At 38.4% G+C, this 25,665-nt stretch overlaps 1 protein-coding gene across 4 annotated transcripts in view; it reads left to right on the forward strand.

The window, feature by feature from the left end:
• Positions 1 to 22,782, forward strand: part of Klhl15 (kelch like family member 15) — a 46,995-nt gene extending 24,213 nt beyond the window's left edge. For all 4 annotated transcript variants that reach the window (XM_013126546.3, XM_013126547.3, XM_013126545.3 and 1 more), the window contains one exon: positions 12,480 to 22,782. In XM_013126546.3, coding sequence (XP_012982000.1) covers positions 12,480 to 13,589 — 1,110 coding nt within the window. In that variant the 3' untranslated portion in view covers positions 13,590 to 22,782. The remainder of the gene's footprint in view (positions 1 to 12,479) is intronic.
• The last annotated feature ends 2,883 nt before the right edge of the window (positions 22,783 to 25,665 follow it).

The raw sequence follows: 25,665 nt of genomic DNA on the forward strand, positions 1-25,665 counted from the left end.
AATTATCCAGTAAATGGCATATTTGGCAAAATTATACTTTACGCAAAAGACCTTATTTGTGTAAAATTGTTAAATTATTGATTAGAACACATTTGTTGATTTCTTTAATGTAGTGGCACAGCAGGAATGGTGGCTCACTCCTATAATTCTCGTACTTGGAAGGCTGAGGTAGGATTTTGCCTTGAGTTTGAGATCAACCTGAGACACAGTGTAGGATCTTGTTTCAAAAAACCAGAAAATAAATAAGAAGACATAGTCTAGTGGCATAGTCTTAACACTTTTTTATTTTGGTGGTGCTAGGGCTTGAGCCAGGGCCTAACATGTGAGGCAAATGATTTTCCACTTAACTACAATCTTGAGTCCATATTTTAACATTTTTGAACCTGGAGCATCTTTATAAATCATAAATACACACAAGACTCAGCATGCCATTGACCCTCTGGATATTGTAATTAATATGAATTAACTTCAAAATTATTTAGTCCTATGAGGATAGAAAAACAGATTATTTCAGCTCTGTATTTAGAGTTTTATAGTTGATTTGATTTCTGTTTATTAAGGAAGCAGACTATATAGATGTATTCTGCTTTAAGTAAACCCATCTTGCTTATTCCAGACATATTTTATGAACTGCCTCATAATATTCAGATTTCATAGTGTGCTTTTTCCCTTACTGGTTAAGCATAATTCACTGTTTTACCTCAAAATTAGATTTATATAAAAATAAAATTTTTTTTTCTGCTTAGAACACCCAAGGGCATGTACTCTACCACTGGGCTGTATGATGAGTTCCTACAGTTTTTTTTCTTTTTTGAGACAGGGTTTCTCTGTATCGCTTTGGATCCTGTCCTGGAACTCACTCTGTAGACCAGGCTGGCCTTGAACTCCCAGAGATCTGCCTGCCTCTGCCTCCCGAGTGCTGGAATTAAGGGCGTGCACCACCATCGCCCGACTGTCCCTACAGTTTAAAGTCCAAAGCTAATGCTTTTAAGGAGAAAAAGCCATAATGTGTATCTGTTGTATGTACAGAATTTAGAATAGTACTTTCCTGTCACAATATGTTTGGACTCAAAATAGCTTATTTTAAGACTATTTACTTTGGACTGGCAAGATGGTTCAGTGGGTAAAGGTGCTTGCTACCAAGCCTGATGACCTGAGTTCAATCCCTGGAATCTACATGGTGGAACTAGAATGTTGTCCTCTGACCTTAATCCATACACAGTGGCATGCACATACCCATTATACATGTAATAGAATATTTACCACTTTGACAATTTTGATAGCTTAAAGTATACCTTTATTAGTGAAAAGTAATTCAAGAGTCAGTGAAAATAATGCTTCAGAAAGGCTTTCTAACATTTGGATATTTTAAAACAGGATCTCATCTAGCCCAGAATGGCCTAACTTGTGGCAGTCCTCTTGCCTCAGCTTTCTGAATGGTGGGATTACAGGCCTGTGTCATAATGCTCACCTAGAGTTCATGGCTTTAAAAACTACAAATTGAGCTGGTTGTGGTGGCACAGACCTTTAATCTCAGCACTCAAGAGGCAGAGGCAGGGAGATCACTGAGTTCAAGTCCAACTTGGTCTGTATAGTTTCAGGACAGCCAAAGCTACATATTAAGAGCCTATCTCAAAAACAACAACAAATCCCAAACCAAAAATGAAAACGAAAAAACAAACCCCTGCAGTGGTAACACTTCTTTAATCCCAGCACTAGGGAGGCAGATGCAGACAGGTCTCTGAGACTGGTCTATAGAGTGAGTTCCAGGACAGCAGGAGATACACAGAAACTGTCTCAAAACAAAACCCACTCAAAACCCCTACATTTTGGTGTCTGGGGGAAATAGTTCAAATGGTAAAGTGCTTGTTATGTGAGCTTGAGGACCCAAGTTTGATTCCCAGCACCCATGCAGGAAAAAAGTTTGTCATGATGTTGCATATTTATAATCTCAGCACAGAGGTGACAGAATCCTGGTGGCCAACCTAGCTTAATTTGCCAATTTCAGGCCAGTGAAAAATCCTGTCTGAAAAACATGTGAACAATGCCAGAAGAATGACATCCAAGATTGACCTCTGGCCACCATATGCACATAAGCATGCATACCCAAAATCAAAGCTACATTTTAAAACAAGCCCAAAGCATCCTGAGGTCACCTAGAAACTGGAAAAATTCAAGGATGAGGGTTTGAGTATCTTAGGTGTACCTTAGAATATAGTAACTGTCAGTGTTCTTCACCAAACCCTAATCAACCACACAGTTTCTCCTTCATTTACAGTGGATTGTTAACAGTTACTCTTCTTATGTCATGCTTGTGGTATGATATTCTCATTAACTGGAGTACAGCCCACACGATAAAGTATAAATGCTGTAATTATGGGTCCCTGGAATCCCCTCATGTGTTTTGGAACATGCTGACTGATCTGGTACTTGCTTGAAGTAAAACTGTTATTTGTAATTTTAGCACTGTTTAGTCAAATCTTCTTGAAAAGACTTTGGTTATATCTAATGACTTCAATTAGAGCTAGAATGAGTGGAAATTTGTCTGTAACTCTTACAATTTTAGAAGTATAAGAGAAACAGTGCTGTATCTGACAGTAGTACTTAGATGTGCATGTATATTGTATGTACACGTGTGTATTAAGTGTTTATGTAGAGTGCCTGTGTACATGCACATAGACGCTAGAGGAGGACGTTCCATCTTAGTTTTTGAGCCAGAGTCTCACTAAATCTAAAACTTGTCATTTTAGCAAGGCTGGCTGGCCCTTGAGCTCCTGGAACCTGCTTTTCTCTGACCCCCAGTTGTGGCCATGCTGAGCTTTTAAATGGGTGCTGGGGATTTAATTAAAGTCAGGTCTCTTGCTTTCCTAGCAAGTGCTCTTACCCATGGAGCCATCTACTTAGTCTGTAAAAATAATTTTAAAGAAAGAAAATTAGACATTTGACCAGAATTTCTGATAAGCTTGAGTTGTGCTTTAAAAACCTCTTCAGATACGAAATAGTATCCATGCACCTAGAACTTTAAACTGCTTAAATGACGAGTTAGCTCATTTGGCCCTTAGAGTGAAAACAAAAATGGGTGGGTTTTTTAAAGGGGGAACTAAGTCAGTATTAAACATTCTCTCAGTTACATCAGTCTCCTTTTTGCTAATCCTTCCTCCCATGCCCCATAGACTAAGATGCTTAAAATTAACGCATATGCACTTGGGTTTTTCCCCCTAAAAAACTGATCCACGGTGTTTCTTAGGCTTTGAAATCTGCTGTGTATAGAGAGTGATTTTTTTCCTTACCTCTGACTTAGATTCAGTTCAGGCTCATACTTCTTCAAAAATGTCAGAAGCCTAGATGTTGACTACTGTTAAACCCTTGAGAAAGGCATTGTGTTAGGGAGTACTTAGTAGACCAGAACCTATTGAAAACAGGACTTTGAAAGTTTGATCTTGGGCCAGGCATGGTAATGCACACCTTTAATTCTAGCACTCAGGAGACAGAGGCAGACAGATTTCCTTGGGTGCTAGGCAAGCCAGGACAGTATAATAAGATGTTTTGAAGAAAAAACGTTTCAGTATTCCCCTTTTCAATAAGAAAGATGAAACAAAATCAAGAGAGTAAGGGTCTCTTTGCTGATGTGTAAGAGAAGTAACCCTTTTTGATAAGTTGGGAAAGATGATAGAAAAACAGAAAATTAAAAAGATTAAAGAGAGCTGGAGGTGTAGAGAGCTTTCCTTAACATGAATTCATTTCCATCACTTTGAAGGAAAAAAGACTGAATGCCAGCTGAGGGTGCATGCCTTTAACCCCAGTACTTAAGGCAGAAGCAGGTGGATCTCTGAGTTCTAAGGTCAGCCTGGTCTACAGAGCAAGTTCTAGAACAGTTAGGGCTACACAGAGAAACCGTGTCTCAAAACACCCTCCCCCCCAAATCAAATATCAAAATGACTGGAGGAAAGGTTAGGAGCAAGAAAGAACAAGGGAAATTTTTAGATTTTAGGCTTTGAAGTATTATCCTCCTCATCATTATTGGGTTTTCAAGAAGGGGTAGCCCTGGCCATTCTTGGACGTACTTTGTAGACCAGCAGGCCTCAAACTTGGATTCACTTGACTCTGTCTTCCAAGTTCTGGGTTTAAAGGTGTACACCACCACTGCCTGGCTTGAAGTCTTACTTTTTCAATTGACTACCTAAAAATGAATCACATTTCCCTAAGTAAGCACTATGCTGTGACTTACTTAGAAGTTAGTTTTAGAATTAAACCCTTTATTTGGCTTGCCTGCTTTACTATATTTATATAGTAGAGTGTATTTCTGTAAATAAAAGATTTCACATAAATTGTGAATTCTGGAACTTACTTGTGCTATTTAAAATCCGTATAATCACAGTAAAAACTATTAACTTTATTTTTTAATTTTCAAATCATTTATCATTAATAATCTGGCAGTTCAAATATTGAGAACTATTTTAAAATAATTCCCTACCTTTATGCACCATTTCTAGCAGTGCTCTGTCATACCGAAGTTGTAAAGAAATTAAACTTTCTAAGCACATTTAGTTTTAATTTTTATAAGTGATCTAGAGATGGTTTATAAAGCATGCTGGAACATGTGTGTCCACTAAATTTGTTAACCCTATACCATTTTAAGTAAGAGATTGGAGCATCAGCATAAAGTCCTGGAATCAATCCCTCTCTGATACTAAGAGCTGATTGATCGCAGTATTGCTACCAAAAGGATTTCCACTTAGTCTATTTTTACTTTTCATTAGCTTATTTTTTAGGACAAAGGGATTAATAAAAGGCATTTTGCATCTAGTTCTTTATTTCACATAAATCAGTGTAAGCTTTTTCTGATCAGGGCCTTATGAGTGCTAGGCTAGGACTTTGCCATACCCTTATGGAAATAAAGACTTTGACATGGTAGTTTTCCAATACTACACATAAGACTGCCCCACATTTTACTGACAATCAAAATTTTTATCAAATGAGCCAGATGTGGTGCCTAGCACCTGGGAAGCTGATGGTAGGAGGATGTCTCACAAGTGCATGACCAGACTAAGCTACATAATGAGTTCAAGGCCAGCCAAGTTTACATAGTATGACCTGCCTCATCACAAACCACCACCACCACCACCAAAAACACAAAATAAAACTAAAATGCAGTTGTGATTTCTAAAAGATAAGATTTGTTTTAGCACAAGCCATTGGTAGTACTTTAGTTTTAGATTTTCTCTTGATAAGATTGGGTCTTGGTAGAGAAGTAGGGATGAACTTAAAACCAAGATACAGGCTTGTACATGATACTTCTTGCACCCATCATTCTGAGATTTAGCATTTTTGGATTAGGAAGAGTCAGAAGTGCCTGTTCATGCAGCTAATGTTTCCTATAAGGAAGAAAATATCTAAAAGAGTGTGGCTCAGAGTCTCACACTGAAGGAAATATTAATATATAAGATTCTCTCTGGTTTAGTGGAAATATATTAGACATTAAAAATTATTTCATGGCTGGGGGTATAGCTTAGTAGAAGAGAACTTGCCTAGCCTCTGTGGCCTTGAGGTTGATTACTAAGACTATTCAAAAAGTGAAACAGCTTGTAATGTCTTAGATTTGTTGCATAAAAACTTAACTTTTAGACTGTAGTCAGTTTTAGCAACTATTTAAAATTATAGCTATTGAGTTAAATCTAGTAAATTGTAGTGAAATGCATGTTAATGTTACAAGTTTATTTTACTTCTCAAAATTACAAGTAGTATTAATAAGTTACCTTTAAATTTTGCTTATTTAAGCCTGGTGGTAGTGATGCACACTTTTAACCTTAGCACATGGGAGGCAGAGGCAGGTGGATCCCTGAGTTTGAGACCAGTTTGGTCTACAGCGTGAGCTCCAGGGCAGCCAGGGCTCCACAGAGAAACCCTGTCTCAAAAAACTAAAAAAAATTGCTTATTTAATAAATGGATTGTATAATATTTTGGGACTTAATCCTGTGTCGTATTGCTTCCTTCCCTAACTGTATGCATATGTGTGTGCACACAAATTAAGTTGAAAAGTTTTGAGGAGGAAATGGCCAACTAAGAATTCATACTATTTTTTGGTTTTTGGAGACAGGGTTTCTCTGTGTAACAGCCCTAGCTGTCTTGGAACTAGCTCTGTAGACCAGACTGGCCTCGAACTCACAGAGATCTGCCTGCCTCTGCTGCCCGAGTGCTGGGATTAAAGGCATGTGCCGCCACCACCCAGCCCAGACTACTGTTTTTAAGAGATAATATGTATGCCCTAGGTTTTTACTTTAAAACAGATGCCACTTTTATAATAACATTCTTAATGTATGAAAGTAGGAAAAGTGATAATCTTCCCAAGTGTTAAGGCAGTCTTTTATGTTTATGAAAGAAAGTAATTCAGAACATGAAAGATGTGTCATTCTTCCTATATTTATCTTTTGATAGCACTTGATATACAGATGGCTAAGCTGTTACATGAGGAATGAATGATGGGAGAAATGCCATTTTTATGAAAAGACAGTCCCTTTTGGTTTTGGTAGCTCTCTTCATGAATATACTTTCAAGGATTTCTTTCATGTGGTTTCACTGCTATGCTCAAAAAGGTGTGTGTGTGTGTGTGTATGTGTGTGTTTGTGTGTGTGTGTGTGTGTGTGTGTGTAAAATTACTTAGGCCAAGATTTAGTAGAGGCATTAGTTCTACCTCCACAATGAAAGAAGGAATTGGTTGTGCTTGTTGATACTGAGTAATTTAAGAAAAAGCACAGCAGTAAGAAACTTTGGGAAAAGTGAAGCAGATCTAGAACTTGCTTTGGCCAAAAGAAATTGGAACTAAATTTCTTTGGTTGGAATATTTTTAATTAGCTATTTCAAAGGGCACGAATTCCATTATTGGAGGCTTAGAGGTAGAACAGTTTGATTGGACTTGAACATAGAATTAAAGTGAATCTTGTTAGCTCTTTAGAACCCAGGTTTCAAAGGAGCATCACACAACGAATGGGGAAGAGGACAAAGAAACTAGAAAATTGGGTATAAAATGCAGGACTGGAAAATGATTTCCAGAGCAGGTGAGCTGGGCCAGTTTGATGAGATCTGTAAGAGCCAGGGTTAGAATGTGGGAGGGGATGTCAGGTCATCTAGCCTAGTTTTCTGAGACACTGGGATCCCTATCTACTGTAGCCTCTCCTTATCCCTATCCTGCTGGTAGCCACAACTGAACTGCCTTCAGTGGCAGAGGGCTTGTTGACTCCAGAGATCCAACTCTCTAGGTTTGGGACTAACAGTTACCTTTTTTTACTGGTTATTACAAAAAAGGCTATGACCCTTGTGAAAAACGCATATTCTGACCCCAATAGAATCAAAATGGGATAGACCCCAGGAAGTCACTGGTAGTTGTGTGTTGAACACATATGCAGACCCCCCATATGTGCTTCCAACTGTAAAGCAGCTTATTTTAGAATATATGTACTGTTCTTTGGTTTTCCTCATTTAACATTTTGAACATCGTCAGTACATTTTAGGTTCATTTTATATGCCATATACAGTCATTAAATATAATGATATATGCCATAGTTCATTCAACTAATTTTTTTCTTTGAGATAGGGTTGGCCTGGAATGTATTATGTATATTTGTAACTCACAGAGATCCATCTACCTCTGCCTCCCAAGTGCTGGGATTAAAGGCAGGTGCCACCTAAGGCTTTGTTTGTTAATACATTAAGTAGTTCATGGGTAAATTTCACTTTTTCTTCTACTTTTTGTTTAATATCTGATACTTTGTAAAGTTTCGGCATTTTACTGCATTCTTACAGTTTCATTCCACTTTATAGTACTTGCTCTATGAGTATTCCATTCCATTCCAAATAACTCTGTGTGCCACATCAAGTAGCTTTGTTTTTTGTCTCCTCAGTGTGTTTTGCAATTGAGTTAGTATTATACTTCACAGAACCCCCAAGCCTTCCTAAGCTTCCTTGCAAAGTTCTGATTTGCTTTTGAAACACTTCTCCTTTCACAATCTCTGAACAAGGCTGCTTTCTGTAAATAAGTATTCTATTAGTATATCACCAGTCATGTTTCTACTAAAGGGTTAGGTCCGAAATAGGTTCCTCTCATTTCTGTCTTACTCTACAAACTAACTTTTAATGTAACAATTGATGACTTTTATACATGGGCACAAGACAGACACCAAACTAAATCCTTTGCACCTGGTCTATCTCAGTCATCTCTGCCACAAAGTTAAGAAGCATGGGTGCTATTGTTACCCCAATAATAACAGATGAGGTAATAGGATTAAAATTCCAAAATTGGGCCTGGAGGGATGGCTCAGTGGTTAAGAGCACTGGCTGCTCTTCCAGAGGACCCGGGTTTAATTCCCAGTACCCACATGGCAGCTCACAACTGTCTGTAACTCCAGTTCCAGGGATTCTGACACCTTCACACAGACATACATGCAGGCCAAATACCAACGCACATTTAAAAAGGTTTAAGGTACAGCTAATGTGTTTCCAAATCAGAAATTTTCTAGATTGAATTCTTAAGCTCCATACTGAATTGCTTGATAAGATGTTTAATTACTGTGCTGGACAAAATCCTATTATTGGAAAATTTGTGTGGCATCCAGACCACTGGTTGTGCACATTAGACACTTAAATATGTAATTTGAGGTTTGTGGTCCCTGTTAATTTAGTTTTTCCCTACCCTCCTTCCCTCCCTCCCTCCCTCCCTCCCTCCCTCCCTCCCTCCCTCCCTCCCTCCCTCCCTCCCTCCCTCCCTTCTCTCTTTCAAGATAGGGTTTCATGTAGTTCAGACTGGCATCCATCTTCCTATATAGATAAAGATGACCTTAAACTCCAATCTTTCTGACTGGTAGGATTATACCTTGCATCACCATGATTAATTCTTGTTAATTTTACATTAATTCTTGTTAGTTCATAATTACAGAGTATGAACTTTTAGTTCCAACACATCAATAAGAAAATGATAAATTAATAAAGCACACCATTAGGCAATTATAGAAAAAGTGAATAGGAAAGGAAAATAGAAAAATACTCATTTTTACTTACGAAATTTTAAACTACTGTATCTGCCCCCTCAAAAAAAACCCAAAACAAAACAAGATTTCATTGGTTAATCCAGGCTGGCTTCTGCTCAGCAACCTACTGTGGACTGGATTCCAGACATTTGCCACCATGACTAGCTTGAAGTAGACATTTGATGGTTTTAACTTTTTTTTTCAGGGTGCTGGGAATCAAACCCTGGTCTTACATGTGCTAGGCAAGTGCTCTGCTATATACCTCCAATTCTTTGAGACCCATTTTAAAAATGGAAATAACTCAGTTTTTATTTATAAATATGATACATGATAAGGAACCAAAATATTCATGAAATTTCAGAGACAATCACTACTAACGTAAGTAAGCTTATATAAAAATGTATTTAATTGGTGTGGTGCCAGGGTGCTGTTCTGCAGAAAGTGAACAGAACATACTGTGGGAGTTTGGAATATGTCTCAGTTGGTGGGATGCTTACCTGGCATTCAAGACCTAAGTTCAATCATCAGTATCAATAAAATAACTGATTCAGGTGGTGGTACATTCCTTTAATCCCAGCAGGCAGGCAGGAGGCAGAGACAGGTGGATATCTCTGAGTTCAAGGACAGCCTGGTCTACAGAGTGAGTTGCAGGACAGCTGAGGCTGTATACAAAGAAACCCTGTCTTGAAAAAAGCAAACAAAAATAATAATAAAAACAAATGACTGAATATTTTGTGAGCATCTTTCCATGTTCATAAATAATCAGATATTATCCTTAGTTGCTGAACTATTATCCCATTATTTCTCCTAAGAGATTAAAGCTTTTTAAATATGTGAACTAAAGTAGTAAAGTCTTTTTCATATTTTCCTTTATTGCAATAATTAGTTTATAGTTTTTATTTGCTCAATTCTTCTATACTTGTTTTACTAGAAAGAATTGAGCTGAATGTATAATCATTGTCATCCCAGCAACTGATTTTTTTATTTTGAGATACACTTTCATGTAGCCCAGGCTGGCTTCAAATTTGCTATGTAGTCAAAGATGGTCTTGCAGTTCTGATCCCCCGTTTCCACTTCCCAAGTGCTAAAATTACAAGCATGCACCAGCCCACCAGCCATTACTGATAGGTTTTGTTAAGGAGAGTTAGAGTCTTTTTCTTTGAGAAAAGCCATTAGGTTTAATCTCTTGCTAGGATTTTTATCTTTGTGGTTTTTTGAGACAGGGTTTCTTTGTGTGACTCTGGCTGTCCTGGAACTCCCTCTGTAAACCAGGGTGACCTTAAACTCACACAGATCCATCTGCCTCTGTCTCCTGAGTGCTGGGATTAAAAGTGTGTATCACCACCACCCAGCTATCTAGGGTTTTTTTTTAACCAATGAACATAATATTTTCAGATTTTTCTAAAGCAGAATAGAAGCTGTATTCCTAACATACTGGAAATTATATGAACTTTAGAGTAAAGTCGTCTTCAGATCCTGGATCTACCAGTTTTAGTTATGAAATAATTTGAGTGAGTAAATAAGTCACTTAATATCCTAAGCCTCAATTTTCTTAGCAAGAAATCAAGAATTGTTACTTTTCTCTCACAGGTGTAATAATTTTAACAAGATTTACACATGTGAAGTGCCCAACACAACTATTATTTTGCATCTTCTGGAGTTAGACAAGATGTTCTACCTTTGCTAGTCTAATGAAGCCCATGGAGGGAACCTCCATATCAACATGAGGTCTTATTTGCATAAATGAAATGCCTGGAATTTAAGATCAAATCAGTTATATTAAATACAGTGAAGAAAACATTTAACTTTGATAGCTTATAATATCTGATATCTTTTTGTACTTATATGGGAGAATTAATGACAGACAGGATGGATTAATAAAGAAACCTAAGAAGGGAGGAGGAGAAGCTCATATATATGCTTTTGACTTTTTCTTGAGCTATCTTTTTGGATTTCTAACAAGGCTCCTAGAAGTTTCCTCCTTCACACTGCCACCAATTTTCCTGCTAGGAAATTGAATACCTCTCCCCAAACCTAGCTGCTTTCCTTATATTGATAATCCAACACTCATATAATGCCTCAAGTTTAAATGTCAAATTACATTAAAGTTCTTGCTCTTCTACTCTGCTTGGTTTCAAATTAGTCATAGTCATTTGTAGAATTGTTTCCAGGGCTGAAGAAGGCACCCAGGGCCTCTCCACATGGTAGACAGGTACTCTACTACTTAGCTACATCTCTAGCCCTTATCTGAGAGATTTTTGTCTGTCTCCATAGTGTTTCATTTCTCATGTCATGTTTAAGATCCTCTTACTACATCCTCGTCATTAAAAACAAGATTTTTTCCCTGATAATTTCCAGCATCCTCTTTTACAAAGTATTTCATGGGTATTTCAGGTTGGTATTTAGAAAAAACGAAAACATAGTAAATAGGCCAAGAGAATCAGTTGACAGATCTGAAGTAGTATGGCACATATCTGTATAGTAGCACTTTAAATGTAGGTGTAAGAACATATCAGACCAACCTAATATACCCAAGAAATACTTTGTAGAAGAGGATGTTGGAAATCGGGGGGAAACCCCCGTTTTTAATGACAAAAATGCAATAGAGGATCTTTGAGGAAATAAGCCACTTATTACACTTACCTTATATCTACCAATATTGCCTAGTATAGCACTTAAAAGTGTTTCCTAAGACCTTAATAGTAGTCATCCTAAGGTAGTATTTCCAAAACCAGAAAGGAACAGTTGGCATGTTATTTCTGCTGAATTGTTACTATAGGAGTTGTTGATGTCACACTAAAAGTCTTCATGTTAAAAATCTACTGGAAATTGTGTATGTAAAGTTTCCACTAACTCAGTACCATAACTCTCCACATTCTCTTGAGGTTGTTTTATGGTATATATTATCATTGGTTAAGAAAACTGCAAGTGAAGCCCTGTTTTTGATCTGATCCCCACTTGTAGCCTACGGTCTAACATATAATAGTGTCTGATGGTAGACTTTTTCATGAATCCTGTTCTGTTTAAAAATTAACTTGTACCTGAAAAGGAGAGTGTTTACTTTTTCCCCCTTTGTGTTTTGAGACAGAGTTTCTGTGTAACAGCTCTGGCTGTCCTGGAACTTTCTTTGTAGGCCAGCTGGCCTCAAACTCACAGAGATTTGCCTGCCTCTGCCTCTAAAGGCATGCACTGCCACCACCACCATAACTACCACCACCAGTTGGCTGAGAGTGTTTACTTTTAAAGGCTTGGGAACATATATATGTGATTATAAATACAAGTTACAATAATAAATACAATGAAAAGCTTTGTAGAAAACAAAGTAAATAATTTTGTCAGGAAAAGCAGTTTTACCAAAGGAGTCTTAAAGTGATATCTTGATCATCTTAGTAAGCATTGATAGTTTGTTTTACTCTCATGCTTTTTCTTTTGATTAAATTCTTTCACTTGTATTCCTAGGTTAAAACATCAGAATTTTATAGATACTCTCGACAGCTACGCTATGAAGTTGACCAAGCACTCAGCTACTTCCAGAACATTCACCAACAACCCTTGCTAGACATGAAATCAAGCCGTATTCGTTCTGCCAAACCCCAAACTACAGTATTCCGAGGAATGATTGGACATAGCATGGTTAACAGTAAAATACTACTTCTGAAGAAACCAAGAGTCTGGTGGGAACTGGAGGGCCCCCAAGTACCTCTAAGGCCAGACTGCCTTGCTATTGTCAATAATTTTGTATTCCTGTTAGGTGGAGAAGAACTAGGCCCAGATGGTGAATTCCATGCCTCTTCGAAAGTGTTCAGGTATGATCCAAGACAAAATTCTTGGCTGCGCATGGCAGACATGTCTGTACCCCGTTCAGAATTTGCTGTTGGTGTTATTGGAAAGTTTATTTATGCTGTGGCAGGCAGAACAAGAGATGAAACTTTCTACTCAACTGAGAGATATGATATCATTAATGATAAATGGGAATTTGTAGATCCTTATCCAGTCAACAAATATGGACATGAGGGGACAGTGCTCAATAATAAGTTGTTTATCACTGGAGGAATCACTTCATCTTCCACATCTAAACAAGTGTGTGTATTTGACCCCAGTAAAGAAGGGACCATAGAACAGCGGACCAGAAGAACTCAAGTGGTCACCAACTGCTGGGAGAATAAGAGCAAGATGAATTATGCCAGATGCTTTCACAAGATGATATCTTACAATGGCAAGCTTTATGTCTTCGGTGGTGTCTGTGTGATCTTGAGGGCCTCTTTTGAATCTCAGGGATGCCCTTCCACAGAGGTGTACAACCCAGATACTGATCAGTGGACCATCTTGGCATCGATGCCAATTGGTAGAAGTGGCCATGGTGTGACTGTACTGGACAAACAGATAATGGTCCTTGGAGGCCTTTGTTATAATGGTCATTACAGTGATTCTATTCTCACCTTTGACCCAGATGAAAATAAGTGGAAGGAAGATGAGTACCCTCGGATGCCCTGCAAGCTAGATGGTTTACAAGTATGCAACCTACATTTTCCGGACTATGTACTAGATGAGGTTAGACGTTGCAACTGATGAAATCTTTCTCCCTAAAAAAAGGAAAAGGCAAATAAAGCATTTGTGATAAAGTAGTTTAAAAGCATAAAGAAAAACCTCACCAGTTTTATTATCAAAGCCATTGGTCTAATATTGTAAGTTTTCATTCTGTGCTAGCATCTTTCTTTTCCTTTCAGTGGCCTCAAACTCATGCAATAAGTTCATTTAAAGCGCTAGCTCTTGAAACTACTTCCAAAAGCAGTTAATACACTGCTCTACTTACCTGGGAAGTTGATTTTCTGCTTTAAACATTTCTTTCAGATGTTAGTATAGGATTTGTGCATCTTCTAAGAGAAGACCCAGTAAGTGTCACTGGATGTGATTTCAGTCCCTCTAGCTGAACTCTTTTTGGACATTATTTTAGTCCACTATATGTTTTGGTTTATTATTTAAAAGTATAAAACTCTTGACCTTTGTGCATGGCTTTTTGCTGAAAATGCAAAAATTTAAATTTTCTACAAAAGTTTTTTATATCAGAACACTATTTCTAAGCTGCCTTCTCTTATCTGCATTGTGTTAGTGAAAGCGTATCCATACTCACATACATCCTATAAATATATAAGGCACACCCCTTTTATGCGTGGTTAGGAGTCTATATTTTTAAGCTAGTGCACTTGCACATACAGTTTGCCATACTTGTTGAAACTTAGGTGTAACGTCTTTAATGTATTAATGTTTTTAGAAAGTTAAAATAACTGGAGTACTCATTTGGGATCAAAGTAGTCTTTCTTCAGTCCATACTGGTTCAGTAAAATTTGCACTCATATTTCAGAAACATGTATGGATTTTAAAAAAGTAATGTTTTACATTTTGTTTTCAAAGCTAAACGTTAATATTTCATATCAATGTATGTTTTATCTCGTTTGAAAATGTTTTTCTTTGCAGTCTGTTTGATGTTGGTTACCCTGTTTTAGTGATAATCAGAGTGGTCTGTGTCAAGCTCTGACCCTGCAGCGTGCAAGCACTTTTAAAGAAAAGTTAGGTAATGCCATACTAAGTAAAATCCCCTTAAAAGTAAGTACAAGTCCCATTGTTTCTATTCAGTAAGACTGCTGTAGGTGATGAATAGGGGGCAGCAACTCTTACACAGTTTGAGCTCAGTTTTGACTGCGAGGTGAGAAATGAGCTATAATGTTACTGGTTATATCTGCTTGATAGGTTTGTGCAAAGTATTCAGTGGCACTAGTGAGATATGTCAACCCTCAACATCTTTTTAGTTTCTGGAAGCTACTAGCATGAAAGATAGTCAACAGAAAGTTTGGAATGACTCTTGAATAGCTGTTTTAAAGGCATTTATAATTAATAGTTTAGGCTTAACTGCGTATTTCAACTCTTCAAATGCAAAGGAAGAAAATATAGCTGACAAAATTAAGAGTGATCTGTGAGTGGATCATTCAAATTGATGCCATTTTCTCATGAGCAGTCTGTATCTGATTAAATCTTGCACTGGCATAGCTTTCCAGATCTGTGGATTTTGGTGCAATATTGCAATGCCTTCTATATGGCTGCCGTTATATAAATTTTCTAGTTACTTTGTTTTGTTTTATTTTTGCTGCTGGCACCATTGAACATAAAATGCAAGTGTGAAATAATGGAAATGTGAAGATTTTGTTTTCTTTTCCCCCTTACTCCATGCCGCGGTTCATAGTGTGAATAAGGCCTGATTTCTCACAACTGTAAATCCAGAGGTGTTTGAATTTTAGAAAGTGTCAGGTACACTTTCTAAAGAAAACCGATTTCTCTTCTTCCAGGAATCAAAATACTAGCTTCTTTTGTATGTGATCCTTCCATTTATATTAGGTAGCCTTTCATTTATTTCTGATTTCTGAAAATAAAAGTTGATATTTGAGTTTCCATTAGAATGTGGGTAAAGGTTTTTTTATTTTAAAAATAAGTTTAATAATTTTGCTTTTGGAAACTATAAATTAGGTTAGCCATCTAATGTTTTTCTAATAGAAGTTTATGTGTGTTTGTTTAAAGAAAATAATGTCTTCATTATTTTTCTTGATATCTTTTGTTGGAAATAGCCAAGAAAAGGATATCAGACAGGGTACCCATATCAAAGGCTTTACACTCCAGTGGCAGTTCTCTTAATTGCTTTGACACAATGTCATTGAATATTCTTGGTCTTCCATTTTGAAGATACAAGGCCAAGGTCAACGATTGTCTCAGAAAATTCATGAAATCGTAACTTGAACTAATTCTGGGTTCAGCTTCACGTAAGTCATGTGTGACTATAATCTTAGCAGTAATCAGTTTTGAGCTTTAAAACTAGTTGCTATTGCTTGGGTTTTGAATGTATGAGGAAACTGTAGTTCTAATTTAGATTATAAATCCACAATAACTTACATTCCCTTTTAAAATTATGGTTTAATAGCTGCAAGAGATTTATTTTTGTTATACTAAACTATGAAAAATTTTTCATAGAGTTTCCAAGCTTTTTTGTGCTTCATTTGGAACCGCTTTGTCTGTATATGAACAAGACTGTCATTCTGAGAAAAAACTCAGTAAGTGGTTTGAAGCTATATGGTTTAACTGTTAGAATCTTTAAATGTGTCATCTTCCACTTTACATTTTAAGTATTAGACTTCACAAAAAATAGTCAATTTTCTTTAATTGCATTTTAGTTGGCACCACTTATTTTCTTAACGTGTCTTGGACATTCTAAGTTGTGACGTTAAAGAAAATCCTTGCACTACAGCCTTTTCATAAAATACAAGATTCTCATGTTGAAGGTTTTGTATTAGAAGAAATGCTACTGGTTTCTAAAAGGCAAAGCATTATAGAATGGTTAACTTTTCTTGATAGCGTTTTCTGTGTTCTCATTGTTCTACCTTGTGTGAATGTTACTCTAATTGTGAAATACTTACTGAGCCTTTCTCGCATCTCTTTTAAAGCAGCACCTTTGGACACCTCATTCTGGGAAGCTTGCTTGAGACACAGTAAAGGACACACACACTTGTGTGGGGAAGAAGTGGTAAAATGGAGAGTTTTGTCTTAATTACATGAAACTAAGCTTTAAAATATTTTATAACAAATTATTTGAGCTGCATAATCTAAACATGTCAAACGTTTTGTGGGACTATTTTTATATATGTATATGTGGGTGTAGGTCATAACATTTCAGTTTATAATATAAATCGTTATTTCAGTTTATAAGCTATCTCTCAGAAGAAACTAGCTCTTTTGAGAATCCATAATTTAAAGTTTCAGACTGAAGTAAAACCACATAGACAATAGTGTAAATTAGACATAACCGAGGGCTATATGGCAGTGAAACTGCTAGTGCCAGTTTTCTTGTTTGTGTTTTTGTTGTTTAGTTTGGTACTCTGAACATTTTTGAGAGACCATACATGTGTGTAGCTACATTTAGAGTCGGTTTGGGAATAAATATCTTCTAAAAAGAGATTTATCTTAAAAATTAAAGTCCTAAAATAGTTTATTGAGAGTTTATTACTTCAAATACCCCATAGGCATGGACTGGAATAGATAATCCATGGAAATCCCATCCTTTCACTATAGTAGTATAATTCCCAATATCATGTGAGTAACATTGAGAATGCTGTAGCTCTGTTTCCTCTTAAAATTCTTAGGTTTGCTTTTGGCTTCTTTGGGAACAAGTGCATTAAAAGTTACTAATCAGTATCTCAATAAGGATTGGGTGTTTGCTTTCTGAAGGAATGTTCCTAAGAGGTGATCAGAGAGGTTCTTTTCTACCTAACTTGTGCATGCCCTATACTCTTGGGCATGCTTTGTCTATAGAAAAAATATTTCAACCTTTAGGTACTTTTGGGGCCAGTAGTCAAATAATCCTAGGGCCGATAGTAAAATCGTAGAATAATTTAAGGTCTGCCTTTTATATCTGTTTTAAAAGCCTTTACATTTTTTTGTCAGGTAATTTTTCCCAAGCCGTGGATATAATCTATTCAACATGTTTATGCTATCCATTCTGTTTTTAAATTGAAAAAAAGTTAAAAGTGTTTATGAAGAAAAGTTTAAATAAAATATTTTTAATCTTTAAAATTATGTCTTTATCTGATTATTTAGTCTTTAATCCTTCATATTCAAGTCACTAATAACTTAATAAATAGTATACTTTGTTACCCTTCAACATGACAAGAAAAGTGTGATTTCTTCCAATATTTTTAGCAGAATATTAAAATGAGATCATTAAAGCAAAATTACTTATATTCTTCTATGCATTGAAAATGATATAACAAAGCCGAATAATTAAAGGTCCACTAACAAAACTTTTTCAGTTTTAGAAAATAGAACTACTACAACCAGAAAAGGCATATATGGTCATCAACTTCAGTTGGTAAGCTTTAAGTTTTCTCTGGCATTTCTTTCATTGTTCTTAAAGGTATTCCTTCGCTTAGAAAGTGGCAGAAGTCTTGGCTATGTGTACATGCATACATACATATACCTTCTTTCACACGAAGTCCTAAGAAACCTCAGCAGGATCCCAAAGGACCTGACTCACTCAGATAATTTTCCAGCTTTTCTCTCCATCCCTTCCCACACTGTGTTCTTCTGTCCTTCCTACATTCTTTCATCTTTTGGTGTATTCGTTTCTAGCCTCTTGTCTTTCCCTTTCCCTGTCAGTCCACTTAATTTATGAAGCCCAGCTTAGACGCTCCTGTGCTGGTTGAAGGAGATGTCTCCCAATAATCTAGGGCATTTGACCACTAGATCCCTAGGGAAGGCTTGGGTATGTGGTCTTGTTGGAGAAGTATGTCAGTGGTGGCAGGCTTTGAGGTTTCAAAAGACATGCTGTTTTGAATGAGCCTTCTGTTTCCTGCTTGTAGACAGAGATGGGAGCCCTCAGCTTCTGCTCCACCCACATGCCTGCTACTTCTGCTCTGCCATCATGGACTCTAATCCTCTGGGACTGTCTTTGGTCATGGTATTTTATCACAGCAATAGAAAAATAGTACCCCCCCAAACTTGTATTTCTACCCAGTGAATTAGTTGCCTCTTGTATGCCCCCCTCATTTGTATCTCTTGATTTCATTCATTTTGCACAATAACGTAGTACAGAATTCTTTCTCCGTAGCTAGATGATAATTTCCTTGGGAACAGACACCATTTCTTACTGCCTTGAATGAAAAGACCCTCAGGGCTAGCCTGTTACTATGTTCACAGTAAATCCCAAGCATGGCAGATTCCATTGTAGGTTATAGGCAAGTGCTGTAGGGAGTTAGATGAGTGAGAGGTTATAGTTCCTGGGATTTTAGCTCTGCTTTCTGTATCTACACTCTTCCTACATAATCTTAGCCACACCTATAGCTTCCCTTCAGACTTTAGTTCTGCCATCCAGCAAGTCCACATTTCTCAACTCAGGGTTCCAGCCAGCTCTTGAACATTCCTCAGTGTTACAGTGGCATAGTAAACTGAACATATTTATCTCCTGTATTAGTTACTTTTTGTTGCTGTGATCAAGTACCATAACCAAAAGCAGCTTAAGTTATTTTGGCTTATGCTTCCAGAAGAATGAGAGTCCATGATAGCAAAGGGCCATGGCAGCAAGAAGGGTCGTGGTGGTAGTAGCAGGAAGAGCTCACATCCTCAGATGCAAGCCTGAAGTAGAAGAGAGCAAATTAGAAGTAGGATAGGCGTTTTACTCTTAAAGCCCACCCCGGGAGCAATTAATTCCTCCAGTAAGGCCATGTCTCCTAACTTCCCCAAACAGCACCACCAACTGAGAACCAAGTGTTCAAATGCCTGAGACTGGGGGACATATGTTTTTCAAATTACTGCATCCTTTCTTTTCACATCTGGCACACGGTTTTGAGTTCAAGGCAGAAATCTGCATTGTCCTTACCCAACATGTGAGTTGAGGTTTTTTTTTTTTTTAGACAGTCTCAATATGTATCTTAGGCTGACCTTGAACTCTGGGTGATTCTACCTCAGCCTTCCTAGTGTAGAGAATACAGGTCTGTCGTCACACTGGTCTTTTGCCACTTTCAACTCTCAGCCACCATCTTAAGCCATACTTGTCTAGTCCAAGCCTGTTTCATTGCAGCCTGGTTCCTACTAGACTTCTGAATTATCTTTGTGATCAGTTCCATATTCTGTTTTATACACTGCTGCCAGAGAGAGCTCTCTAAAGCTAAACTGACCCTGAACTTGAACATTCTTCCATAATTGCCCTTCATCTTGAGAGTAAGGTCCTAACTCATTGGTGTGCCATGTAATCCCTTTTGTCTTTCTGACCTGCCCTCCCTGTTGGGGATGGAAGCTTGCACCTGCTAGACAACACCTCTACGACTGAGCTTCACCCCCAACTTCCTGGTCAGTGTCTTACATCCTATATGGCTTTCTGAATAGGCCATGCTTTCGGAAGCCTCATTGCCTTTCTACCCACACCCCTCGTCACATCCTCTTTTAGCTCATCCTTTCTTGGCTTTCATAAACCAGTCTTGGTAACACATTTTCTTGTTTTAAACCTTTTACCCTTCAGTCTTAATAATAGCACCTTGTGGATATCTATCTACACCTCACCTCTTCTGATACGTGATAACTGCTTTCTCCACTGTACCCTTAACTGTACACTAAGGACAGATACTGTCCTTTTTTTGTCTTCCAAGGATCTGACTTAATATCTGGCACATGGTATGTCCTCAATAAAAATAGAACCCAGAAAACTGGAGGAGTACCAACACAATGCTCCCATTGAGGAGGGAGACTTGTATTAGAGAGCTTGTCTGCCAAGATTGACTTCCCTGAGGGCTTCCCTCCATTCATTTCTACTACCACTGCTCTCATGTCTGGAAGGCTGATGTGTGTATAGTTGTCATAGTTGTCAACAAATGCTTCCCTTGACATCTCAGTATTCTTGATTCAGGCCAAAAATACCTAGTAAAACAGACCAAAAGGTGCTTGGCAGCACATCAGTCTCACAAAATGTGGGGTAAGAAAATGTTCACTGGATACCATTCTTCTTTCTTAGAGAAACATCTTATTAGGTTAACATTTTAATTACTAAAGGCTCTGAGAAGTTCACTTGACTCATTCTGATTTTTGTTTATATTCATATAAACTAAATGTTTGATCACAGTATACTCTTAAAAAGTCTAGTTAAGGGACTGGAGTAAAGGGACTGGACTTAAGGGCACTTGTTCTTGCAGAGGACTTGGGTTTGATTTCCAGCACCCACATGGTGGATCACAGTCATCTATAACTCCAGTTGTAGGTTACACATGCTACACAGATATAGATGCAAGAAAAATAGTCATATGCATAAATCCTTTTTAAAAAATTTAAGCTTAGCTGTAGAACTACAAAGAAAATGAGTATAATCTTTAGTGTAGGCACTCTGCTTAATAAAGTAGGACTACTCCCTGCAGGCCCAGTCGAATTCTAGGTTGTGACACCAATGTTTGGCCAAGATGACACCATGTTGAGGGTTTCACTTCACAAGGAGGGTCCTACCTTCCTCTAGGAGAAGAATTTGTATAATTAATTTGTACAACTTGCAAGGAGTAGGACTTCCAGGAGCTAAGTTAATCCTCTCCCCAAAAAGCTGCTACAATGAATGTGTGTTAAAAATTTAAGTCCCTCCCATAAAATTGTATTAGAAGCAAATTCCTAGGACTTTAAATTTCTTTGAAAATATTTTTAATGATTGTTTGATGTTCTGAAATATATACTGTAATTTACAGTATAATGTAAGATGGCTCAGCTGGGAAACACTTGCTGGCAGCCTGAGTTCAATCCCTGGGTCTCACATGGTGACAAGAACTAATTACACAAGTTGTCCTTTAACTTTACAGGTATACCATGATATGTGTACCATGGCACATGCACACCCCCACACAAATGTCATAAATTTAAAGTTCTTTTGATTTCTGTCTATACTTACAGCATCCTAACTTCTAAGTAGTTCCCTAAAGTAGTTTTCTGAAGATGGAATACAAAACATACTACACTATTTACTTATTTTTGCAGTGATGGGAATCAAACTTAGGGCCTTAGGTGTACCAAGTAAGAGTTCTAGCACTGGACCATATCTTTATGGTCCAGAAGGAACTCAAAGTCCCTCACAAATATTGCTGGATTTGGGTCCAGAAAATTGTAGAGCATTATATGTGTATTAGTATTGGATCTGACTTGACTGCTATATCCTCACTGGTACTGAGTGCTATAGTTCAAAAAGAAATAATCAGATACCAAATAGATGAAATTTATATTTTAATTCTGATTCTAGTTTCATTCCCCAACTCTGTCCCTCCCTCCCTCCACCTCTCTTTTGAGACAGTGTCTCTCTGTGTAGACCTGATGGCCTCAAATTCATAGAGATCTGCCTGCCTCTGTGTCCTGAGTGCCGGGATTAAAGGCGTAATGTCAGGTTCAGGGAGAGGGCAACTGTGGTGATCTCAGTTACTTAACAATCTGAGACATCAGGACTGCATGTTCAAGGCCTGCCTGGGCAATATAGTGAGATCCTTTCTCAAAACACAAAAAGGACTGGGGTCGTAGCTCAGAGGTAAAGCACTTGCCTAGCATGAGTAAGGACTTAAGGTTCAGTTCCCATTAACACACCTGCCACCACAACCCAAGTAAGATCCACTTTGCTAATGAGGGAGTGTAAGTAACAACAAGAAATCACTGAAAATAAAAAGTGCTAGATTGCAAAAGCCACCTGTTGTGGGGGTGTGAGGGTTTTAATTGCCATTGAGGAAGATGAGGACCAGTTTCATGGAAGAATTGACTCTACTTGGTCATACAGGACTGACTTTTCACTAGGTCATGCAGATTAAATAGGATTTCTCAACAGGAAAGATAACGGAAAAGGGGCTGCCAAGGGAGGAAAGAGAAACATGCGTAGGGAGGTCAGACAAGGCAAGAAGCTCTGATAAAGCATGCGCCTGACCCTATTGTGTTTTATCCTGCTTGGTGAACATTTCAGACTGTGACTCTGATGGATTCTACTGCTGGCAGAAATAACATGAGACAATGCCTTGCAAAATTTGTTCTGAATGAAAAAAAATGTCTGGGCTCATTTTAACTCAAGTGTTTAAGAATTTAAAAATAAATGACAATGGGAAATATTACTGAGTTGGTAAAAAAAAACACAATAAAACTGACAATACAAGGATATAGCCAAGATACATTGTAAATGTATAAAACTTTCAAATAATAAAAATTAAAATATACAGTGGCAAAACTATACAATTGCATTTTTGTTTGTTTTTTTGAGACTATTTCTTTGTGTAGCCCTGACTGTCCTGAAACTAGCTCTGCAGGCCGGGCTGGCCTTGAACTCTGCCTGCTTCTTTCCCCAGAGTGCTGGTATTAAAGGCATGTGCTACCACCACCCAGCCTACAATTGCATTTCTTTCTCTTTTTTTGCTGGTTTTTTTGCGGCAGAGTTTCTCTGTATTGTTTTGGAGCCTGTCTTGGAACTCTCTTTGAAGACCAGGCTGTCCTCGAACTCAAAGGGATCTGCCTGCCTCTGTCTCCTGAGTGTTGGAATTAAAGGCATGCGTCACCAACATCCATCACCACCACCTGACTACAATTGCATGTCTAATCTTAATTTGGACTCCCTTCAAAAGAGAACTGAAAAATATGGTTAATTGTGACACCATTCCAGGAAAGGAAGGTCGGAGAGTGGGACAGGAGATGCAGTAGAAGACGCTGGAGAGATGGCTCCCCAGTTAGGAGAGCTTGTTTCACAATCAGGACAGGAATTTGGATCCAAGAACTCACATAACAACCCAACATTCCGTGTATTCCTGTAACCTCAACTCTGGGGCTTACTGGTTTCCAGCCTGTCCTAGAAGTGCAAGCCCTAAGTTTAGGGAGAAACTTCAGCTCAAAATGTTCCAATATGTTCATAGCAGCTTTATTTGTAATTGCCAGAACTTGGAAGCAACCTAGATGTCCCTCACCTGAAGAGTGGATAGAGAAAATGTGGTACATCTACACAATGGAGTACTATTCAGCAGAAAAAAATAAGGGAATCATGAGATTCGCAGGCAAATGGACGACACTAGAAGAAACCATCCTGAGTGAGGTAACCCAGTCACAAAAAGAGAAACATGGCATGTACTCTCTCATATATGGATTTTAGACATAGATCTGGGGAGTGCCAGCCTTCAATCCTATGGCCAGAGAGTCTGGGAAAGAGAAACTTTATTTAGTGGCTGATCGAAGAAGAGGCAGACTCCCTTGGTTAAGTACTGAGCTGAACTCAAGAAAGCCAGTAACAGAGAGGGAGGACTGATGATCAAAGGGATTAAGACTGGGCTGGTTTAACCCCCAGAAACAGCTGACCAGACAAAGGTTAACTCTTGAATCCCAGGCATCAGCCTGGGAATCCAGCATGAGACTGTTCAAGACCCCCTGAATCTGGGTGTCAGTGAGGAGGCCTAGGGAATCTATTGAGCCTTGGGCAGCAGATCAGTACCCATCCCAAGTATACACACGGACTTTGGACTCCCATAGAACAATGTGAGGTGCACTCTCACCCAAACTCTTGGGGAAGGGTCTAGGCCCTGCCCTATATGAAATGACAGACTATGCACACCCCCATGGAGGGCCTCACCCTCCCTGGGGAAATGAGGGGATAACGGGGCGGGGGGGGGGGGGGAAGGGCTCGGGAGGAAGGGAGGGAATGGGAGAGGGACCTGGAACTGACTTGTGAAGCAACCTTGTTTCTTATCCAAATTTAAACTGGAAAATAAAATTAAAAAAAAAAAGAATAGGCAGAAGGCAATACCTGATATCCTCTTCTGCCCTACATGAATGCTCACAGCCATGTACACCAGCATGTGCATGTGCACACATAGAAATAACGTTTAAAATGTTACGTATTGATTATCTCTGTGTATGGGCTTATTGCCAGTGTGTGTGTGTGTGTGTGTGTGTGTGTGTGTGTGTGTGTGTGTGTGTGTGTGTGTGTAGGACAGAGGACAGCTATTAGGAGTCAGTTCTCTCGACCATGTTGGTTCTGGAGCGCTAACTCAGACCAGCTTTGGAGAGGGGATACCTTTACTTGCTGATCCATCTGACCAACCTGCAAATTATTTATTCTAAAATGACTACAGGATAGGAATGGAGTCTGTAATTATATTATCATGTATTATTTTCTGGGTGTAATTGGATTCAGTCCTCCCTCCCTGGGAACTAGAAGTCAGTGTAGAACATACGTTAACATCATCCCATCAGAGAGAGTAGGAAGCTAGGATACTTTTCCTCCAACTGTAACACCACAGCACTTTGGGCCAGAGCTGTGGGCTGAGGCAACCCTCAAGTGGACAGTTGCAGGTAGGGCCAGATGGATAGAGGTATTGTAGGGCTATCCAACAGATCACTGCATGGCAAACATGGTACTGCCAGGTTTTACCTTTTACCCTTCCCTACCTTGCTAAACTGTTAGATTACGTTCCTAAAGCTAGCCCTCAGGGTCTAGTCCATTATTTGGCCACTGACTCATTCCTGAGGCAAAACACCAAGGTCCAACAATCAAAATTCAGTATTTGGCTAACATGTTCAATCGGGATTTACCAACTCACCATAGCACAGACCCCCCCACTTTCCTCCTCAAAAATCCACTATGCAAAACAGCTGTGTGCTGCTTGCTTGCATGCAGTTGCAGCAGCTGCTTACTGTCTGCCTTTTTGACAGTCGCCCACTGCTTGTCCCTCTGGGGTTGAGAACTTGGTGTCTGGGTGTGTGTCCCGTACCCACTCTAAGTGAGCCACCCTCCCTTGCAGGTATGGTAGCACCATTACCGTTTGTTCTATTTTGTCAAGATTTATATCTTGACAAAATTTAGGCTGACAAGGTTTTTCAAATACAGAAAATTAGAGACAGCAAAATTAACTCAATATAAAAAGTTTAACAATTAGTTAAAAATAAAATAGCTAGGCAATGGTGGTGCAAGCCTTTAATCCCAGTTCTTAGGAGGCAGAGGCAGGCAGATCTCTGTGAGTTCCAGGCCAGCCTGGTTTACAGAGCGAGTTCTAGAACAGCCAGAGCAACATAGAGACCCTCTCTCAAATAAAATAAAAAATGTTTAAAAAAAAGGTATTTGGGCTGGTTCTTT

The sequence above is a fragment of the Mesocricetus auratus genome, unplaced genomic scaffold, assembly GCF_017639785.1.
Source record: "Mesocricetus auratus isolate SY011 unplaced genomic scaffold, BCM_Maur_2.0 Super-Scaffold_100003, whole genome shotgun sequence".
In the NCBI taxonomy this organism is placed as follows: Eukaryota; Metazoa; Chordata; class Mammalia; order Rodentia; family Cricetidae; genus Mesocricetus; species Mesocricetus auratus.